Source organism: Chamaea fasciata, unplaced genomic scaffold (assembly GCF_029207755.1).
Source record: "Chamaea fasciata isolate MVZ Bird 193981 ecotype frontalis unplaced genomic scaffold, bChaFas1.0.hap1 SCAF_8, whole genome shotgun sequence".
In the NCBI taxonomy this organism is placed as follows: Eukaryota; Metazoa; Chordata; class Aves; order Passeriformes; family Sylviidae; genus Chamaea; species Chamaea fasciata.
Genome location: NW_027094093.1, coordinates 27,925,548 through 27,948,632, shown reverse-complemented (window position 1 = coordinate 27,948,632; position 23,085 = coordinate 27,925,548). Strand labels below are relative to the sequence as shown.

At 41.0% G+C, this 23,085-nt stretch overlaps 1 protein-coding gene across 1 annotated transcript; it reads right to left on the bottom strand.

Annotated features, from left to right (window-relative positions):
• Nucleotides 1-9,801: 9,801 nt before the first annotated feature.
• EAF2 (ELL associated factor 2) lies at nucleotides 9,802-22,951 on the bottom strand. The gene is made up of 6 exons (XM_066190257.1): nucleotides 22,779-22,951; nucleotides 20,356-20,450; nucleotides 19,543-19,679; nucleotides 18,602-18,747; nucleotides 15,145-15,411; nucleotides 9,802-10,647 (listed from the first exon to the last, which is right to left on the bottom strand). Exons 1-6 carry the CDS (start codon nucleotides 22,879-22,881, stop codon nucleotides 10,601-10,603), a joined length of 795 nt encoding a protein of 264 aa, XP_066046354.1. The 5' UTR covers nucleotides 22,882-22,951; the 3' UTR covers nucleotides 9,802-10,600.
• Between the last annotated feature and the right edge of the window lie 134 nt (nucleotides 22,952-23,085).

Here is a 23,085-nt window from a genome sequence, read left to right as displayed (position 1 = left end):
TGCAGAGTAAAATCATAGAACCATTAAGGCTGGAAAAGACTTCTAAGATCACCGAGTCCAGCTGTTAAACCAGCACCACTGAATCACGTCCCAAAATGCCACATCCAAATGCCTTTTGAACACTTCCAGGGATAGTGATTTCACCACTTTCCTGAGCAGCCTGTTCCAATGCCTGACCACCCTTTCAGTGAAAAAATTGTCTCTAGTATCCAACCTAAACCTCCCCTGGCACAACGCTAGGCCATTTCCTCTCATCTTGTCACTTGAGAGAAGTAGCGAACCTTCACCTGGTTGGAACCTCCCGTCAGGTTGTTTGCAGAGAGCAAGAAGGTCCCCCAGGACCCACTTTCTCTCCAGGCTAAAGTTCGGGGGTTTTACCTGTCTATTTCTTTTGAAGATGTTTTTCTTTCAAGGCCTCTGTTGGAAAGGCAGTCCTTGGGACCCATAGCAATCTCATGGCAATCGTTCCCACCAGGATTTACTCTCATTTCACCCATATATAGACATAGATGTGTAAATCAACAGCAAGGACTGATTTCTCAGCAGAGTCAAACAACATCACAAGATGGACTGAAACATCAAAAGCGCTTTTGAAAAGAGAGTTGGAGATCCAAAACATGGCATTCTTCAAATACAACAAGACTTCGGGCAACTCCTGAGTCTGGCACCTGACCCTGCGTGCCAAGGCTTGTTATCCCCACTGGAGGAGCAAGGCAGGGGAAGGTCCTTGAGTAGGAATTGGGGAGAAGCAGGGTAACAAAGCTTACATCATGGCTCAGTGTGACCTGGCAGGGAATGGAGCCCACCGCACACAGGCACATGCAGCTGCCATCTGAGTGTACAACTGTTGCCAGAGTTCCCCCTGGGAAAACATGTTCCAAAAACCTCCACTCTTATTTGTCTTTCTTTTTTCTATCGTTGCTAGCAGTCCTCTTCTAGGTGCCCGATTCTCAATGTCTTGGTTGGAGAATCTCGTGGCACCCAGGAAATCATTAAGAAATCCATTAATAAAAGGTCTTGCTCTGGACTGCTCCATGGACAAACTGTGGGAAACTCTCTGAGCTCTCTGAGTTCTGATCAAGATCAGTACCAGCTTTCATGGGGCTGCTTCCCATCCCAAGCCCCAGAGGTTCTGTCCACTCTCAGTCTGAGCCTGTGGAAAAATGGCCTGCCTTCCTTGGCAAAATGTAGCTGGACAAAAAAGAAAAGCATGCGGCATGTAGAAATAACAGATTTGAGAAAATTGTGGGAAGAGGCCCCAAACCAAATAGCTTCAGATTTCCTTGCAAGCCACAAGTCCAGAGAGTCAAACTATTCCCAAACAGCACCATCTCTTGTCTCGCACACAAATGCCACAGTGCCATGTGCTGAAACACCAGTTTTAAGGAAGGTTACCTATGCATGTCACCAGTATTTATTTGACTATAGCTCTTTGGGAAGAGACAAGCTCCTGGAAAACTCTGTATCTGGAGGAACTGAAGCTTAAGTAAAGGTTTGCCCAGAGAGGGTACAAACCAAAGTTGGGGGTCAGTCTGGTCAAATAGGTTGAACTATTCAGCATGCCAAGTTTAGGCTTTTGGAAACCTACAGGCATATGAAATACAAGCACATTTACCAACTGGGGTCTCCTCTAATTGCTAATTTAAAAAAAAAAAATCTGAGGAGTAGCTGTAGCTCAACCCGTGTCCGGGCACTAAAACCTCCAGGAGAAGGGATGCTCCCAGGGCCTTTGCTCTCTTCCCACTGACAGTCCAGCTGTGCTAGTGCATAGGGATGAATGGTCCTGCTGATAATCAGTAGAAGAGTGAAGTGCAAGAAGACCAAACCACACCAGTCATTAAAAATAAGCAGAGAACAAAATAAGTGGATGTCATTGTGCATTTATTGGATCCTCCTGGAAATTACTTTTCCCTGCCCTGAAGAAAGTCACTTGGATATTTGTAAATTCAAGTTGTCATTTTAATCAGATGGAAGTCAGTTGGGATTCTACAAATAATTTAAATAATGGTCAGAATTTAAAATCCATGTTCCTACTCAAGGGCATTTAAAGCCATTGTAAATGAAAAATGAAATTTATCAACCATTTCTTCCTTGCACTGAACAAGTGGCCTTCACTGAACAACTGCTGCATAACAGCTGTCTTTATCTTGCTGAAGCTGAGACCAGAACCTACAGCACCAAATGCTTTTTCTTCAGTTATCTGTATCTCAGCACACACACACAAAGGAGAGTTAACAGCAGGCCTTGCCAACACAGGAGTTTATCTTAACACAGCTAATGCATTACCAGCTAATTCCTGGAAATTCAAAGCAGCCAGGTCTCAGACCTTGCTCACACGTGTTGCTGGTGATAAGAAGCCACAGTTTTGTATTTCTGCATCTGTTTGTTAGCGTGACTGAACAGGTAAGCTGCTTTACTGCTAAAGGTGCCCTGACCATCTCGTTTCCTCCCAGCCCCATGTCAGCCTGCTACTCCAAGGAGTTATTTTGGCGCTGCTGGTTGCCAGAAAACAGCCATCACACTCTAGTCTAGGGGAGGCTGCGCCATGGCTTGGGATACATAAATTTTACACTGTCCATACAGGGCCTCACAATTAAATACTTAATTGTATCATACCCTGAAAGCCCAGATAAAGTAATTTGAGAAAGCAGTGTTCTAATTTCCAGTTGTTGTTCAAGAACTAGGAATGTTAAAAGCAGGAACAAGGTTTTAGTCAGACAAATGTCTCTCTGCAAATTGCCAGAGATACACAATTAGTACTAAACTGTCATTAACCCTGCATACAGCTTTACAAAGCAGAGTATAAAGTAATCTGAAATTGTGTCCTTGCCAGTTTCATCAGGACTTGCCTTTTCAATATGAAGACACCAATTGTTTGAAACGGCTCCTAATGAGTCATTTTGGGCCACACATCAATTGTTTCTGCCTCAAGGGATTTGACTGTCAGATGCAACAGCAACAATGATATATTCCTTGTTTGCTTTTTATCACTGATTTTGTGATGTCTTTGTTTAAGTCCAGACAGATCCAGGTCTGGAATATCATTTGGGTAGGGTGGCCCAGGATCAGAGTTAAGATGTTTCTGCACCTTTCAACACCACCTTGACTTTAACACAGCCAGATCCATTTCCTTCAGGACAAATTGGGAGCAATACTTGCCTGTTGCTGGGGTGGGTTAGTCAGCATAGCCTCGCCTAATCCTACTCACCCACCCTTTGTTTGTGACTCAAACATTTACACTTTATGATTTTTCTTTCCTCATGGACAGTAGTGCTGGAGGCTGGGAGACCATGCAGCTGGGTGGGTTATGTCCTGACAGGACTGTGAGCTTGGATGTGTGACTAACTCAGACCCAGAGGGAAAAGGGCTACTTGGTGTGGTTCCCAAGGCTTGTCTTCCTTCTAAAATGGTCTTTATGCTTCGAAACTGGCACCTTTTTAGGAAGGCTGGGCCCCATTCCTTTGTCAGAAGAGACAACGTAATGATGTAAAATACTCTTGCATCAACTTGAACAATATAGAATATCTACATGAAGAGCAGAGTGAGAGATTCATGGCATAAATACTCTCTTGCATGAGAAGTGAGGAGGGAAGCTCATGCCATCATGGTGGAAAGGAAACTTGTGAGGCCAGGTGGTCTGATTTCACTGGAACTGGACATGTGGCAGTCTGGGAACACTGTAGTACCACAACAAGCTGATTGGGGGTTAAATTGTGTGGCTCTATCACCTGAGCAGAGTCCAGCAGTGAGGATCCCTGCTGTTGAGCCACTGCATTACCTGGAACAGTCACCTCACCTTATTGTGGGATGACCAAACTATTTCCCTCCCTGATGAGCACCCTGCCACTCTCCCTGTAAACTGGAAAACCGTGAGAAGTGCTAAGGCAAGCAAGCTTGAAATTACAGTTTTCATTTAACTTGGAAAATGAATTTACCATCTGTACAGCCCATCCTTCTTGTCAAAGAAGCACAAGGTGAAGAAAACACAGCTGTGAGGCAGCCTCTTGCAGCTGAGCATCTCTGTCAGGCAGGAGGTCTCTGTGTGGTGTGAGCTGCTGATAAGACCCAGGAGACTCACAGCTACCACACAGCAGGGAGCAGTTTGTAGCCTCAGCACTTCCAGCAACAAATGCACCTGCCTGGGTGTTGCTCTCAAAGTCCCAGGAAGCGTCAGATCAATCCATTATTGCATTCACACACATCCCATGGACACTGGCTGTTTGTCAGCCTCCCATCACAGAGCCGCTCCCACTGAAGAGCAGCTGAAGTTACCTGGCAGCAATTGTTCTCCTGTACAGCACAGACAATCTCACACATATTTTTGTTGAGTTTAGAGAGATTTGTGCAGCATGAGCATGTACTCTTTCCACAGTGGAGGTGATTTGGATCGAAGGCTCTGATGTAACATGGTAGATTCTTTGGCTCACTCAGCTCAGCTCTACAGAATTATAAATATGGGCGACACATTATTAAAATTTTAACAAGTTTCTCTCTTGGGGCCCTCAGTTATTCACCTGTGAGTAGCTGTTGTTTCATCACTAGGAGGGAGTCAAATGGAAAGTACAAAGGCAGGGATGGGTTCTAATCTTTTAGTAGTCAGTTTGTTTTACAAATTAATGGGGATAAAAAGTCCCCACTAAGCTCAGCACACTCCTTCCAGGTGGTACTTTCTAAAACGTAGTCATTGTGGAAAGAACTTCTTAAACAGCTTAACGGTCTTGCATCCTCAGTTAAACATAACCACAGCCACTGATCATCACTGTCCTTGACAAACACCATGTTGGCAAAGGCTGCTGGGCAAAGTCTGGCTTGTAAGGGGTGAAAGAGCTCAAATAAGGGAGTAACACAAGTGTAGCTGATAATCTGCATGGAGTTTTCCCCACCTGCATTCAGGTCACATTTTGGCAAACATTTTTGATGACCAGCATTTCTAAAAAAAAAGCAGCTATAAAATGTCAGCTAAATGTCAGCTTTCACACATGGGGAAAAAAAAAAATAAAAGAAACTAGAAAAAAAACCAAAAGCCCTGGTCATCATGCAGCATGGAAATTATTCCACACTGTGGTGGGAGAGGATCATAAGGCACATAAACATTTCCAGCAGAATCACTGAAGGACAGATAATTCCAAAATAGTTTGTTGTGCCCTCATTGGAGTGAACTGGCACAAACATGATTTTATTTGACGGAGGAATCTCAGTCAGACACTGGCCTTTAAAATAGCCTTAGTTTTAGGAACACTTCACAGTGGCAGATTTTTTAATACTACTATAAACACTTGGATCAAAACTCTGGTAAAAGCCTAAATCTTTTCATAAATTGCCAATGTGCAGAGAGTCAGGTGTAAAAAAGGTAATTGGATAAGGGATGAGTTGGTATTTTCATGCTGCAACCCATGTCTCCCTGGGAGCTGTATATGAGGATGTCCATGAGTATTTATTCCAAAAGTTGTAGCAATGAAAAGGCACAAGGAAAAAGGGGGTCTGCAGAGTTTATTGGAAATTCAGCACATCTTACAAAAGGTACATCCAATTAGGTGAGCTCAAGTTTAATTCTGCTGGTTGCTAAAAGGAAGCCATTGTGCAACTGTTTTGCAAGAGCACTGAAACTGGTAGAACAAGATACACAGCATGTGGAAGTGAAACTAAAGATATTAAAGAAGAGTTTAGGTTGCTGTTGGGTCTTCTTTAATTACCTTTTTAAGACACTCCACTTTTCTTTAAACTTTAAATAACAGCATGAAGAAGGCCTCATCTCTTAGACAGAGCAAGTAATCCTCTGTCATGCGTAAGCACTTACGAGAACAAGCCAAGCTGCTCAGCGCATGGGAGATGAGAGATGGAGAACAGGTTCTATAACAAGGGCCCCTGTTCAAAGCGAGTCAAGAGAGGTCTCAGCAGCTAATTCACCAGGTATGTGTTGTACATCAACAAAGCCTTCTCTGTTGAATGAAAGGCTCCTTCATCTTTGCCTCTAACCTCCATTCCTTCCTCACCACAGCAGAGGGATTTGCTTTTGAGAGAAGGAAAATCTGAGAACATACTCATTTCTTCTATGGATTCAGAAAACCGCAGAAACAACTAGAGCCCAAGCCCAATCCCTTGCTGTTCCCAGCAGATGTGGCACTGGTTTTACACAAACCCTTTATGAAGTTGGGATTTCTGCTTTGGAGCTGAGTAGTTCTCCATGCCAACACAAGCCTTGAGCTCTGAGTCTGCCCTTCAGAAGCTTTTCTCCATTATGAGAATCTGCAAGTGGGAAATAAACCCCACACTAACAGATGCTTTAGAGACTTCTATTATTTCAGCCCACTCCTGTGCATATATCTGGTAAGCAACAAGCTGCTGCCTTGGGATGCTACTGCTAACCAGTTAACAACCACGAAAAGCTGTTACTTTAGTTTAATTGAACTGGGCAGAGTAATAGCTGAGACACAGAAGCCTTTCTATACTCCCTCAGATGTGGATGACTACTTATATTTGAGGTCTAAACTGTGAAAGACATTATCATTTCTCACTTTTTTTCTCCTCATTTCAGCACATCTTCACCTTCTTATTGCATTTCCCCTACATTTCATCAAAGCAGCAGGAATATATATTTTAACAATATTCAAAACTCTTTTTCCTCATCCCTCTTTGTACATGTCCTCAAAAAGCTTGTCTGAAACCCATATGTATCAGGACTGTCCTCAGCACCTTATGTGGTTGGCTGAATGACCTCAAAAAGTGGTGAGAGAAGGAATTCACATGTACTGCAAGCAATCAGCCGAGCAACCATCATGACCCAAATTATCTTCTCTTTCTTCCTCTGAGCTTCTTCATTTCTGTCCAGTTTATGCATCCTCATCTCTTCTGTTTAAGGAGGATTCAACTATCTGCTTGGCTGTGCTCAGAAACCTTCCTGTAGAAATTCTAAAGAAAATAAAAAGTGTTGGCCAGAAATTATATGATTTTTGTGGATCAACGTCTTGAGTACCAAATCAAATTGTTATCTGAGATGGTCTGTTTTCATATTTGGTTCCCCAGAAATCAGTCAAGAAAGACCCAACAAATAATTCTTCTTAAAAATACTGTGGTTCTATTCTTAAGGTGATGCACCGTCTGTTAGCACAGAAGTGACTTAGTAAAGTCCTTTAATCTGAAAAATTATTATACCCTGCTTCAGAAAACCCCAAGTATATGGCAATCCCAGTGTTTATCGTGGAATACAGTGGTGCCAGAGCTACCCTGAAGAGATGGCCCCAGCTTCTCCACATGCCCCAGGACAGGATTCATAAAAAACAAGAGTAGGACAGAGTTCTTAAAAACATTGGAATCTGCCAGGCAAGGTTGGTACAACTGGTAAACACACATAATCCCTATTTCAGGGATTAATGGGGGTTGAATACTGCAACCTTGAAGTAGTTACCAGACAAATTGTGCTTGTATCAGGTGCCATGCAGAGAGAAGGGGCAGGTGAACTGTGGCTGCAGTGCTCCTGAGTACTGAAGACTAAAAATTCTCAAGTTTTCAGCTGCATTGGGAAGGTATATTTGATTTATCAATATAAGTGATAAGCAGCTGTTCTTCAAATCCAAAACATACACAATAGCTTCATTATAATGTAACAGAAAAATATATAATGTCTCAAAATATTATTCAAATGTGTCTGCTGCTTAGAGATACACACAAATGCTTTAAATCTCTGAATGTAAAGACAGAGTATCTGAAAGAAATTATCTAAGATAGAGCCAGATATATTTAAGTAATTTTGAAAGAGGTACTCAGAGGTTGTAGGAACAGTGGTCATGAAACTTACAGGTGTTACTGATTTTATTACTTTCTAGTTGAATTGATATCACATTAATAGAACCAGTTTTAAGGGAAAAGAATAGAATTTTCAAATCAGGGTCCAAATAAAGAAAATAGCTTTAAAATCTCAATGCAATCCCTTCTCACTTGTGCCATTTGGGAACAACCTGCAGTAGGAGATATGGGGGCTCAGCACTGCTGGGGGGAACACCACCCCAGCCTTAGGGGAGGAAATGCCCCCTGCAAGTCAGAAATGAGACCCTTGCCAAGTCCTCTGCGTGAGAAGAGACTGAACAAGCTCCTTAGCTCACCTGCTGATGTTTGACAGGTACATGGATAAGGGGGGAGCCAATCACATATGTTTGGGCTAGAAATGGCATGCAGAGCTTTATTCTTTAATGCATTTACATGTTTGTTATCTTTTCCCCCTTATCTCTCCAAGAACTGTTAAAGAATCTTATCTCTGGTCATGTTACTTAATGGGAAGCTTTCCTGAATTGTCACAATTGTGCATTTCAAAAAATGTGGACTGGCCACTAACAACTCTGTACTACATACTATACAAAAGCTTCAATAACATCCTTCCCTTCCTAGAAAGCTTTCCACCCAAAGATCAAATCCTAAAGATAGCCCAGGCTTAGTTACAGTCCTGAGACCAAGGAACCTGGAAATCTGCTTTACTCCCTGAGCTATATTTAAGCATCTGTATACATGTGAGCACAGTTATATACAGACAGCACTCAAGAGTTTTATCACTGAAGGAGTGATCATAATCCATGAATACACGTGCTCTGCGTGATTTAACTTGTGGCCTGGTCAGTGCTTCCACACATCCGCTCACTCTGTACACCCTGAATGTCCTGTTATCCAGGAAAAACAGAAGCATTCTGGTTAGAATTAGGATTTGGAATCATCCCAAGGGAAGTTTTTATGCAAATGAACCACTGGGGACAGAGGGAAGGCAAAGAGAAGACATTTCAGCTAAAGACACTGCATTACCATAGAGCCCTTTATTTAGCACACAGGGCTGGCTCCTTAGTGCTAAGGAGCAACATCTCAGCTCCTCACACTGCCCTAGCTGACTTTATCAGCAGCCAAGAGCCAGGTACTCTGCTAGAGTTCCCACACCAACAGCTAGGATCTACAAGAAACCTCAATCTGCTTTCCCTCAAGAGTTTCAAATGCCTTACAGGAGTTATTACATAGCATCCTTTCTCAAGGTTTTGCATCAACCCTTTTCTAACACCTGCTCGCCCATGGATATGAACTTGAGTTTTTTCCTTTGAGTACAAACACAAGAACATTTGGCTTCTTATGATACCAACTTTAGAAAGCCAGAAGATTAATGAGCTGTGACCTGGTGCAGAGCACAAGGTATGGAAGCATTGGAAAGCAGCATTTCCCATATTTCATTTAATTCCCCATATTTCAGTGGGCTGATAGAGCAGAGTTCAGAGAATAAGCTCCTCCAGTACCATCTATTGTATACATTTACCGAGTGTGCAGTTTTTTCCATGTCTGCGCATTCAGGCTGACGTATGGGATTCAATCCTCACAGTTTACACACAGAGCTGTGACCCAATCACTGCAATCCAGAAAAGGAGACTTCTGTGCAAGACTGAGCAGATTTATCTTGTCAGAACTCACCCTACAGACATTTTCTACTGTTACAAAACTCTTAAGTAGTGAATAGCACGGTTGAAATTTGGACTCTGATCCTCAGGTCTTGAAATATAATTTCAAATGCAGAAAAATTAAGACCTTTTCTTGTCTAATACTGTATTACTTTCCACTGGCATTTGGATGTGATCTGTAATAAACATTCAGTTGCACCACCAAAAACTTTTGGCAAACTCTTACTAAAGGTCACCTCAGTGTAACAAAAGCAACAAACATTTCAGTTTGTAAACAGGATAGAGAGCCCTTATTAGATACTATTTGTTTGCCTGACCCCTTCACTGGCATGACTACTTCAGGCAGAAAGTTGAATTCTTCACCAGTAAAAACAGGATCTGATGCATGAAAATGATAAACATTTGCTTTATTAAATTACTTTTATACTTCTACAAAGAAATTTTCTGATTTCCGTTACAGGATTAAATGAAGGAAATTCATTGCTGTCTCTGCAGTTACCTAAATTTAGATACAAAAAGGTTGTAAAAAGACTGCCTTATTTAAGTTACATAAAACAGGCAGAGAATAGACAAGTTCCCTTAGGAATCTTGAGGCTCAGAAATATATAGTCCCATTATACAATGAAATTAAGAATTCAGCAATGTGTTGAACAATTGTAAACTGTAACTGCACTAGTGGACCACATTATTCAGCAGTTTCCTTAAAGGTATGAACTGTGAACTGAACAAAAAGTGTAGCTGACACAGCAGACCTCATTTAGTTGTTCTCCCTTTCACTCCCTCCAAGTCAAAGTTGTGAGATCAGCATTTAAATGATAGGAAGGAAACTTGCCTCCATAAATATCAGAAATTTCTCCATTCCATAGCTATTTATATAAAGTAACTAGCTGTTACAAATCAGTTTCAAGTAAAACAGGTGGCTGAGGCAAAAATAATCAAAATCAGATCATACACAATTTTACTGTAAATACAGTAATTTGAAAGATAAACACATAACCATAGCACTGATAGGATCAATGCTGCTGTATTATAGACATGATGTGTCAGTAGAAAATTAGGATGTCTATTATCAAAATTGAGGACATTCATTCCAGTCTCTGGTAATCTAATCTTAGTGCAAAACAGATGCTAAGACATATTTAGCAAAACAGGTGATACATTTAAGGCAAAAAACTTGTTCAGTCATCACTATCGCTTCCAGATTCACTCAGCTGCAAGTCATTTCCTAGAAGAGAAAGAGTCAATACATTAGTCATTTTCAAGGAAATAATTTTCTTCTTTCAAGATATTCCCTTTCCCTATTAAGGCTTACAAAAGCTAATAGCAAACAGGTAGGGGGACCGGACTTGATGATCTTTCAAGTCTCTTCTAACCCAAACCCTTCTATGATAAAAGAGTAAGTAGGTATAGAACCAAACTCCCAGTGACAGAACCTTAGAGAGATCACTTTTCTACAATTTTAAAATCTTGGCAAGGAACTATTAGCACATTTGCACAAGGGCATTTACTTAATATCACCAGATCACAAAAGACAACACCTAGCTATCTCTGCCACCCACATTTTCATGCTTCACAAGTGGAAAAACTGCTGGTGAATGCTGTTTTATGAAAAACAAGTTGTTGGGTTTTATTGGAAACACATCTGAATGCTGCTCAGCTGTGCTTCAAAACAAAGTGGTGTCTCAATCAAGAAGAGCAGCTCTTTGACGTACCACTTAAAGATGTATCAGTGACCTACTATTTCAAACTGGTTTTGGAACAAGTGAGCAAACAAAACATCAAAAGCAACTTTACACAGCACTTTAATTTGGTGGCTCTCTCTATATATATATTTCAAAATGAGGAAGTAACAAGACTACACTGTGCTTGGCGTGGATGTCCATAAGCTCAGGAGGTGGAAGGAAGGGAATCTTCTCTGTACAACAGATAACTAACAAAAAATACAGCAGCATGCTCTACACAATCTACAACAGATCTAGCAACTTCCCACACGTTTTCAGGAGTCTGTTCCAACTGGTATGCTTTTACCCACACCTCCCTTGCCAAACAACCATTACAAAAGAAAAAAACAATTATCTCAAGCTGTGCAGAAATGGCTTAAAAACAAAAGAAAAATCACTGAAACTGAGAAAATTGAGTCAACACACTATTTTCACATGCCCTTTCCTCAGCTGTAGCACCCTTCATAGATCCCTTTTGCAGATGGGTGAAAAAGTAACCTCAAGTGGGTAAACCCCACAAGACATTCAGATTGGGTCTTTTATTCTCAGGCATATCATTTCTGCCAGAACACTGGAGTCTTTAACATGGCTGCATTTAGCCTTCCTTTGTCTTCCACTGTGTCATCAATAAATCTTAGAAAGTGGTACATGCTTCTCTGCAACAACAAAAACACTTTATATAAGAAAAGAATAGTGAAGATGGTTGTTCCCAGCAATCTTTAAAGTATTACTGTAGACAATTTTTTGTGTCCAATCCTCTATTTAGAGAAAAAATTTACAGCCATATTATTTTAAGATAAATTTTAAAAGCAATTTAGAAAGAACAAAATCAAGTTATTTGTCAATAATTATTCAGAACAATAATACCATTAGAGATCTTTCAAGACAGAGAATGGAATCGATAAATTAAACTCATGTATTTATCACTCAAAGGAGAACTCCAGTGAATTCTTAGAAATCCCAGCCCTGTTATGCACTATCTGCTTCATGGGAGGACAGGGAGTGTGAACAAGAAGATAATCTTCCAAATAATGTTTCTTCAGCCTTCAAAAGTTATTTCAACACAGTTAATAGAAATTACACAAACCCTATAACACTAGCCAAAAATACCAATGCTTGTGAAAACCAGCAGATGGGAAAAGCAAGAACTCCAAGTTCCAGAGTCAGAATTAATATGTTAGGATGTACTTCAGGCTAAACTTTCTGCCTCATTTTTGCAACCCTATCTCCAAAAAAAACACCTTCAGAGAGAGGGCAAAATAGCACAATCTAGAGCTGGTGGCTTTCAGATGGATTTGGTGCAAAGACAGCTCATTTAATGAGGACCCTGAAGAAACATCTGGACTATTGTACTTACAATGCAGCAACGAAGTGATGGAGAACTGTTGAATTGTTTTCATGGTGCCAGTTGCTTATTAGCAACATTAATTGGAGAAATAGATTACACTGCAAATTACATTTCCTATGTTTTTAAATCAGAGCATGTAATATATTCAACTGAATTCTTGCTAGTTATAGGGGACAGGGAAACTCATGGGAGTGATCACTTTTTCACAAATCTTGGTAGTCACACCAACACCAAACTTATATAAGGGAAAATTATTACTTGTCAAAGTAAAACAGCTATGTTTGTACCAGCACCAAGCATCAAAAGAAGTGAAGTTGTGCTGAATACAAAGTACCTAGCACAAGGCCACAGAATAGTCCATCTATGCTGGGTTTTCTTTGGAAAGTTACTTTGTTTAACATAACCCTTGTTTAAACAAAAAGCAGACATAGAGCAACATATGATCAAATATTCATGAAGAACAGATTCATTAGTGCCACCATTTACAGACTTTGTTATAAGACAACTTGTGTGCCTATATAATCAGCTTTTCAAGGCAGAAAGGAGAAGCAGCATTATTTCAGGAGTGAGGGGCAGTCTGGAGCCTCAGATTCCTGAAGAGGTAGAGAGGTATCTGACAGAAGTATTTAGTTACCATGCTCTAAACACCACCTCCTCCATTTTCCAAGTTCTACAAAATCTCAGCTGTATAATTTCTACATGCAAGATAGAACTCTGCTCTCTAAGCTTCCCCCAACCTTCTCCCTGCACGCAGAACGTCAAAGAAAAATTTCACTAATTACCTGGTATGGCCCTGATTCTAGAGAGGTGCACTAAACTAGTCACAGACATAAGCACACACACCTCAAAGCAAGATTAGACAAGCAAGCAGCTTGTGCTGACATTTGTTGATTCAATATTTTATTTTTGCAAAACCTAATTTGAGATGGAAGAAATAACTGCACAAAATCTGACTGAAAACTCTTGCCAGTCAAAGCAGAACAATGAACTATCTATCCATTTTGTTTCTCCAGGTTTCACTCTCCTGCCAAATTCCCTCAGCAACAGAGCTGGAGAAGAGCAATCTCCTTGGAAGTAGCTGGTTTGATCCTTAAGTAGTGGAGGTGTCTTGTTAACTGCACTGGAAGCTGAGGATGGAATTGTTTTAAGCAGTAACATATCTGTAGCCATAATAGAAGTAAATAGCAATAATCTCAAGAGCTGGGCAAGCTCAGAGACCTAAGGTTACAGGCAGAGGTTCTACCTGTTAACATGGTTCTCAAGCAACATCAATCCACCAACTGCCCTGAAAAACAGTCTTGATGTTGTCACGGTTTAAGCAGCACTTTCTCCCTATGCTGGAATTGGTGAACTTGGCCACCTGTACTTGTATTTCTCACTGGATGCTTTACCACCTGAGATTCTGTCACTGGGGATAAAGCTTAATCACATTTTCATAACAGTTTTATTTCAAGTGTGGAGAACGGGAAATTGCATTTATCAGTAAGGGCTGAAATAAGTGGTGTTCTGACGTTACGCAAATCGTAAACATGAAGACATTGTTCTCTGCAGTGACAGTAAAATGAAAGCAGCATTTAGTTCTCTGCAGATGAAGTAACAGGACTTTTCAGTCTGATCTTATCTGTTAATGCAGTACATAATTAAATACCAATGCAGGTTATTTAAGTATTTAAACACTAGCTTAAAAAAAAAGAGAAAAAAAGAAAAAGAACTCTCATTCATGTTATCCACTAAGAGCCGAAATAAAAGTAGATCTGCCAGAGTCTAAAATTTCAGTATAACAAGTTTACATATAAATGATAAACCATAATGATCTTAGGCTGCAAACCAGGGTTGATGGAAATCTCTTCAAACCAAGAGAAGCTTGGCAGTTTCTTGGCAGCTAAAGAGCTAATTAAAAATGTAATCATTTCGGAAGGGTTGTCATAGCTGAATACTCATTTCTATGTCTGAGTGCTCCTATTATTTAGGTAGCAAACTTAAGTTTCTCTTCCTAGTGGGATTTTTTTTTTTTAATGTGAGAGTTTTCCAAATTCTCCTTTTTTAGAATATGTTGAGCATTCAATTCCAGGCTGTGCAGCAAACCCTCTTGAACATCACAGCTACTCTTCAAATTATATTTTTAGTTGCCTGAATGTGTGGAATAAGATAATATCACCTGAAAGCAAATCAGCTCCTTCTTATATGCAAAGGACAGTCTTGCCATGTTGGCCAGTGGAACACTGCCATGAGTAAATGTAACTGACACAGCTAAGAATTCACCATCTTTTCTGTAACTCAGAGTATTGCAACCATAGTATCCTTCCCATAGTTGTATTCAAGAAATTATAAGCATATGTTTAGGGAGTGCCCTGCTAGTTCAAGTATTTTCAATACAAAATTACTGTTCTCCAGTCCCAATGTATAGAACTGGGATGAAGCCAGAACATCTTTGGAAGTATTTTCAACCTCTTCAGTTCTAATTTAATATCTCTGTGAACCACGAACCTTCTAGCCCAGTGTCTAATTCAGCCTGCTGCTGAACAATCAAACCCAAGCAATACTTCCCACAGTTTTAATTATAACAGAGACATACTTAAAAACAATATGGTTTCCTTTCAGAATCTTGATGTCTGGAATTGTGCACTAAGAAAAGAACAGCCTTTGTACTTACGTAGTGTATTCATCATATGACCACTGCTCTCTTGGGATCTGTTATGACTGGCATCTTTGTCAGGAACAGCCTGTTGTGGTATGGCAGACACAGTGGGCTGAGGCTGCAAATACGGCATCGACATAGGAAGAGAGGGCTTCATTTCCTCATCTTCAGAATCACTAGAACTGTTTTCACTACTTGATGAAGAGGACGAAGAACTTTTAGAGTCAGATGAACTGTCAGAGCTACTCAGTTGGTCCATGATACTGGCTTCTGCTTTTAGCTCTGCAACCAATATGATTTGTTTTTCAGTTTACGTTCATCATAATTGAAATATAAGGAAGAGGGGAAAAAAAAATCAACAGACATTAGGCACACACTACAGCAACTTTAAAAATCCCCAGATCAAAGCTCTCCAGAACAAAGAAAAGGGCACAAGTGAGTATCCAGCCTGTCATGTGGTTTTCTATTCTCACAGCTTGAGCACTTTCTCCCTTTCAAGCCAAGTGTTAGAACAAGGGTGACTGTGAACACAAATGCTTAAGCCCATATTCTATGGGGTAATGCATCCCACATAGCCTTTAGTTTCTGCAACTAGCAGCAAATGTTCTGTTTTCCTTAGCACCCCAAATGTGGCTTTCACTGACTAAAAACTGCAGTTACAATCCACAGATCAGTCACTGCAAGATGCCTGCAGCTGCACCCAAAATGCCTCCCAGCAGCTCAGCATTACAATCAATACACTTGTTTGGACCATGTGACATTTTGCTCAAAATCAAGTTACGCATGAAGAATATCCAAAAGAACCATCCAATGTTTATATTAGGAAGATTTCTCCAAATCCTTGTTTCGTTATAGATTTGGAGTTGCGAATAATCCTGCACAGTATGCATTTCTGACATAAGTCCAACATACAGAGGAAGTTAATCTTTGCAGAAGGAGACACATAATAGTTGTGCAAAACACGAGTGCTGAGAGGAGTAGAGAAGTCTGAAAAAGACCTCTGAATCGTGGTGGAGGGAGGACTTGAGTTATACAGACTGCAGAAGTTCATTTCAAGATTGTAATTACCTAGACATTTGTTAAGATGGTCTTACAAGCTCTTAGAATGCTTCAGGAACAGCTTTGATATAGCAGACACAATAAAGCAAGTAGGAGAGTAGCTCATCTCTCTTCAAATTTACCCAATACAGAACAGGTTGCAGGTGAAAGTCACCAAAATGCAAGACAGTGCAAAGCTTAAGAGAAGAAGGGAGAAGGAAAAAAAAAATTAATCTTTAACACAGACTTCCATGAAACAGACTCTAAGTTATCAAAGGCCAGCCTAAAAGAAAATGGTGTTCAGGAAAAATGGCACCTAAAACAGTGCAGCTGTGGCTACAGGGACAAATTAACCCAATGCTAGGAAAGAAAAGAAAGAACAGTGAAAGACTGGACTACTCAAACACAAGGAAAAAAAGAAGGGGAGCAGAAAGAAAATAAGAATTGGAAGCATCCTTTTTACTAAGAACACGATCCACCACACATCTGGAGCTGTAAGACACCTAACTGAAAGACACCACTCAAATCCTAAGCATTCAATTCCACTTCCTCCTAAGCAATGTCTGATAAAAGAAAAAATTTAGGGGAATGGTCAATACCAAAAGCTGAGAAAGAAGATCTCCACCTTGAATTTTGATGTAATTTAATCAGACAATTTAAATTAAGTAATTTTAACCAGTGAAGGAAGAGCTGTACATACACTAGAGGAAAATGGCAGAATGAGCTTCCCCTCCACCCCAAAAAACAAAGTTAGTAACAAGTTCCAGAGAGGTACTTAAGCAGGAATAGTCAGTTACACAACCATGGGATGAAGAATGATTAAGCATGCAACCCTTCTGAAGAGTCTGAGAGTTACAGTGGATCCCTACACACTGTTCTACCACACCATTTTGTGCGGAAATGACTTGACACTTTGGTCTTGTGATACTGTAGACATGATACTATTTGTTCTTTGTGTATAAAGATGAATAGTGCCCCTAAGGCAGCCTTCTTGCTCACATCAGCACTGCTAAAACCTCAGTAGGTGTGTTTAGGGACTATATTTTAGGAAGTTTTTGGACTCATTGCAAGAAAGCTAAAGGAAATTGAGAACAAATCAGTGATTTAGAAAGGAAACTTCTAAGGAAAGATTGAAGCAACTGGTGTCATTTTGCATAAAGAATGGGAAAGACATAAGAGTTTGAGTCTGTGAAGGACTGCTCAAAAGCAGCACAGTAATCTGCTCTGTCCTGGCACAATAAATATGAAAGCAGTAATAGGCTTGCTGTCAGACTGTTTATATGGGAAAACCCGAACAGTAAGGGGAACAAAGCCCTGGAATGTCTTGCCAGCAAGTACAAGGATCTGTCTGTGTCTAAGAGCAGGTTAAAGTTACATCAGAAATCTGACTTTAGGAGAGAAGGATGGACTAGATGACTTGATAATATCTCTAGCATCCTTTTCAATTTTTCAGTGTTTTAAATAGTACTCAAAATTGGACTGGCACTACACAAGAGTTTGGTACACTGGTAGTCACTCTGGAGACTTTCAGTGTTTGCTTGTTTCACCACTCCCCCTAAAAGCACAGACCACCTAGAAAAGGCACAATTTTATTTCATGTGCGCAAGTTTTCCTTCCTCTTTGCAACCTTAGATGAATTCTAGTAGTGTTCTGCAATACAGATTGCTGGTCAGAGCTTAAGACCAAAATGGAAACAAAACCCATCTTCATAATGATACATCTAAAAACATCTGTTTAAAGGAATTCAGAACAACTTAGGAAACAGATGTCAGTTCCAGTCAATGAAACTGCCACCTGTCAGCATTTCTGTGGCAAGTAATTACCACCTGCCATCTTCCTTGTCCTCCCAAAGGAAATAAGGCCTCCTATTAAGTGAAATATGAGTGTCACACCAAACCAGAGTCTCTCAAGGAAACAGTACCTAGCACTGCTCAAGGGTTGATTTATGCAAGCTTTTAGCTGTCTTTTTCATTGGAACCTCATCTTCCACAAGGGTCTATCTGGTAATTTAAAGTGTATGTTGGGTTGTAAAGGACTGTAACATATTTGCTGAGTGCATAGAAAATAAAGGGAGCAATGTCAAAATGGAAGTGACTTAGTTTCAGTACCACAATACAACCAACCATATACTTGATTAAAGTAGCAGTGGAAGACAAGGTCAAGGAGACAGCAGCAGGACCCTTGGCATTAGTAAGCCTAATGGTTCAGCTGGATTTTTACAGTAGCAAGCTACAAATACTGCTTTTTTACCCACTTGAGCCAGTGGTCATTTCCACATCAGAGTAAAGTTGCTTACATAATCAGCTTCTAGAGTAAAACTCAGATAACACAACACTAAACAAAACAAAAACAACCTACACACACAAAAACCTCTTAAAAACTCATTGCTTGTTAATAGCAAAGTTTCTGAAAGTTCTGTGCCAGTGGAGCTTACCCCGTTCAATATCATCCATAGGTGATGATGGAAACGTTTTTTCTTTTGATGGAGAGTTTTTAACGTTGTTTGGAACCTTTGTTGCATTTCTCATTTGCTGCTGTTGCTGCTCAATGCGAGACTGGACTTTACTGCTTCCTTCAGCTCTGTGTGTAAAAGGAAAAGATTGTTAATTACTAGAAGGCAAGATGCAAGGAAAAAAGGTAAGAACACAGGGGATATAGTAGCATGGAATTATTTCTCATGCCTTTCTAAATAGCATCATTAGATTTTTAAGTAAGTTATTATACTAATACACATAATATATTAATACTATACTATTAATATCATATATATATGTATTTTTTTTTATATAGTGCTAATAACTTTATAAGACTTTGTCATTTGATTTTTGTACCTTGCTACCCAGGATCATTTAATAATAATTCTGCTGGAATTTACTTACATGGACTCAGCAGCAAAAAAAAAAACCGAACAAAAAAAACCCAACAACTGAAAAACTTGGTATGAGAAAAACAGGCCATTAAAATTACTGAGACCTGTCACAAAACTTTCTTTTTTTTAATTCCCTCATTTACAAGTCAGAAGACAGTAGGCAAGCTAGCCAAACAGATGGTTTTTTCTTCCTTCTAAACTCACCAGAAAAAAAAAAAGTTACTATTCATTTCAATAATAAACACATTGAACATAATATAACATGTTTTGGTTAACAAAAAAAAAATCCATTTCTTCTGCAGTCAGTACTCAAAAGATGTAAAGTCAGTTTGCTGAGAAAGGAGGCTTTTCACTCCTTCCAACAGAGCCAGGTACTTTCTAAAATTATGTTTTCCTCAAAATAGTAATATGTATAAATTTGTAGTAATATATCTCAATTTAGACTCATTAACAAATTGATTTTCACAATGAGTAAAGCACAGTTGTTTCTCCTGTAAATCACCCACCTGGTTTTTTTCACAGTGATGTTGCTACTAAGTTTCTCTAGGCGACATTCTCCAGTGTCATGGTTGATAATTAAGATACATTCTTTTAGGTAAGGCTTCTTTGAGCCCTTGAACACAGTCACTGGTGGAGTTGAGCCCTATTAAATCAGAAGTCCAGTAAGTGTTACTCCTGTAGTCGTTTTTCTTAGAAACAGCAATCCATCAGTGGTGACAAGTTCACTACAAATGATCATTTCTAGCCATTAAAATGCTATTGGTTAATTCAAATTATATTCACAGTAGCCATGTCCAAAAGCAGTTGGTGTTTGACTGGAATGGGATTTTACTTGTTTAGCTTAGTTTGAAACTGATTAAATGCTTATTTCCCAATGAGAGCAGGCTCTCTTTAGGACTCCTCTCACCAAAAGGAGTTTCAGTTCCCATATCAGCAGGGCAGTAAAGCAAGGCAGGTAGTAAATTTTCCCTTTCCAGTCTTTCCTGCTTTAGAACTGCACTAGAGCAATAAATACCAAGGGGAAACTCGCACTGCCAACATACACATGAACCTTTTCTGTGTACGCAACACTTCTAGGTCATCCTACAGCATATTTCCAGTGCGGCAAATACACTTAAAGTTACAGTGCAGCTGTTTAACCTTTGGGTCTTTTGTAATCTTACATTCTTAGAGCACTTGTTTTTCTACTCTAAAAATCACCCAGGCAGCTCTGAAACAGCACTAACACTTTATACCCTTCCATAGTCAGGATATATACTCAGGACAACAAAATAAATCATTCCCTTTAAGCCAGCCACTCTTCAGCCACATCCACTCACCTCAATATTTGGCAGTGTTATTGTCACCTGTTCACCTTTGCCAACTTCAAGGTCTCCTTCACAGGACATATCAATAGATGCAGGCTTAAAGTCATCTAAATAGAAAAACAAACTAGATTATTTACAGGCTTTTCAGGAATCTTACAAATGCAGGCACCACTTAATTGCAGTTGGAGGCTGTTAAGTAAAAGCCTTTCTTGCTATTGTATCATCTACCATTCCCCTGAGCAGATCACTCCGTAAGTCAATAGAATTCAAAGTCAAGCTGCTTTTCTCAGGATTCATGCTAAGTGTTTAAATCTTTTGGTTAAAATTAGAAAAACATCTTTAGGTTTTAACGGATAAAAAGGCTGGACAAGCTGTGTTATATTTTAAAAGGTAAATTCTCATGTAATTATTTTCAGAAGAATCAATAAAGAGTTCTTGAAAATGTTGACCCCAAACATGGGAGATGTAGACAAATGGCTGAAAATGCAAAGAACAACATCAACCCTCAATATGCATTTCTCTTTCTGGTTCTGTCTTTACTGTAATAAGCAGGTCAGAACCTGACAAAAACTTGGTGTTTCAGTATAGTTATTTTTGTTAAAAGTGAAATTCCTTCCCAATTTAACACTGATTTAAATTTTGGTTTTTTCAGCATCTAAAGTACTGGTTTAAATAAGTTTTGAGCAAAAGAGAATATATATTTCTGGTCCTTTTCAAAAGCCTGAGACATTGCAAACGTGCATGTGTTCAGGCATCAGCACGGCAGCTCTGTTACATACCATTACATACAAAGTATTATTTCCACCACAAATAAATTGGGAAAGTCTACAGCCAAAACTCTGTCTGAGCCGATTTAGGGAGACAGGGGGTGCATCAAGACGTTTTTCAAGGCCTGTGATAACATGTGTGGGGTTGAGCCCGCGGCTCCAGGTAAGGCAGGGCCAGTCTCGCACTCCGGGATGCCGGTGCCCTGCCTCGCAGGCCGGAGGAGGCGCGGAGGGGACCGGCACACACTCCGTGGCCACACCTCGGCACACGCTCCTCGCCTCGCTGTCAGTCTCTGGCGGCGGCATTCATCCCGCTGGGGAGCTTCCCAGTTCCCCAACTCGGCCTGCAGCCACGGGCCGGGCGGCACAGACCACAGCTGGGAAGCGTGGCTCCGGCCAGCACACCAACCGGGCAGGAAAACCAGGCTGCAGGAGCTGTGGGCAGGGCTGTGCCCGCAGCAGGAGGCTCGCAGCTCAGACACAGGTGACAGCCCCTGCTAACCTTCTTTAGGGTAAACCCCTAAATGTCGTCTTAAAGGAATAAGCATACAACAGTTCCAAAGTTTCTCATCAAATCAGAGAATATTTGCTTTAATATATGGCCACTGGGATGTAAACACTTGAGGAAATGAAGATATTGATATTTCCAATCTTAACTTCTAACCAGCAGCAGTTTTCCCTTTTACTCAACTGTTAAAAAAATGTCAGGTGTCAGAGGATATTTCTTCTGCATGTGTATTTGATAGAACTGATGAACGTGCCAGTTTCTGTGTCTCATTTGTTGGAAAGGAAGAGAGATTTCAAAACAGATTTCAGAATAAATCATCACATTACAAGAGTCAGCATGAAACTCCAAGGGTAGGAGGTACCAGACGTGGTTGTTAGTCCTCTTTGAAATTAGGATAAATTTCAAATTGCGGCATTTGTTTAAATCTATTTATAGCTTTTTTCCCCTCTCCTCCGCTTCCACAGTTGGAAACAATCTGCCTAAGCGCCGTTCCCTTTGCTCACAGAGAGCACATTACCCATCTAGCACACAGGACACTCTCCAGAGAACATACGTGAGACTGAATCTTGGGGGATATCGGTCTATGAATAACCAGACAACAAAACCAGAAGCTGCAGTCCTAAATTACCAAGGACTATAATCCTGGGAGCATTTGTTTCCTAGCTACCCTCAGAATCTTTGAGCACACACCTCTCTAGATAGTAATTATGTACTCAGGGAGGGTGTACTGGCTCCGTGATTAACACCGCCTGCCTTTAACCTTTGATTGCTGAATTGTACGGAACTTCGAAAAACTGAGCGCAAGGAGAGAAGACAGAGCCACAGGTTCAGCTTAGCTCCGTTTCCAGCAGAACCGCAGGGAGACACTATAGAAAAGGCATAAAAAGCGAAGTTAGTGCCCAGCGGATAGCGAGGGGCAGCTCTAGGATACAATGGCCGTACGTGCTCCCAGCACCGACTGAAACCTGCACCGCTCCCGAAATCCCGGACCGGCACTCCACGGCACTCAGACCAGCTGCGCCCCAGAATCCCGGGACAGAGGCAGCCACCGAGCGTGGCCGCAACCACTCCCCGCCCTTCAGGAGACTGCCGGGACCGGGGGCCGCCGAACCCCTCCCCGACCCCGCAGCCCCTGAGAGCTGCCCCAACCCCGCACTCACAGCGGACGGTGTGGAAGGCGCAGCGCGGCTGCTTCTCAAAGCTCTCTCCCAGCTTTAGCACCCGCGCCTTGGGGTCGTAGAGCGACGGGACCGCTCCGTTCATCGCGGCGGCGCCTCACACCATGGCGGGCCCCGGGGCCGCCGCCGCCCGCACCGAGCATCCCTCACGCCGCCCGGGCCGGCGGGACCCGCCCACGCGGGTTCCGATAGGCCGCGACGGGCAGAGCCCGCATCCCCCGAGCTGGATTGGTCAGCGGGCGCGTCGCTCTGTACATTCCCGCCAGTGGGGTGTCGGAGGCGCCAGCCC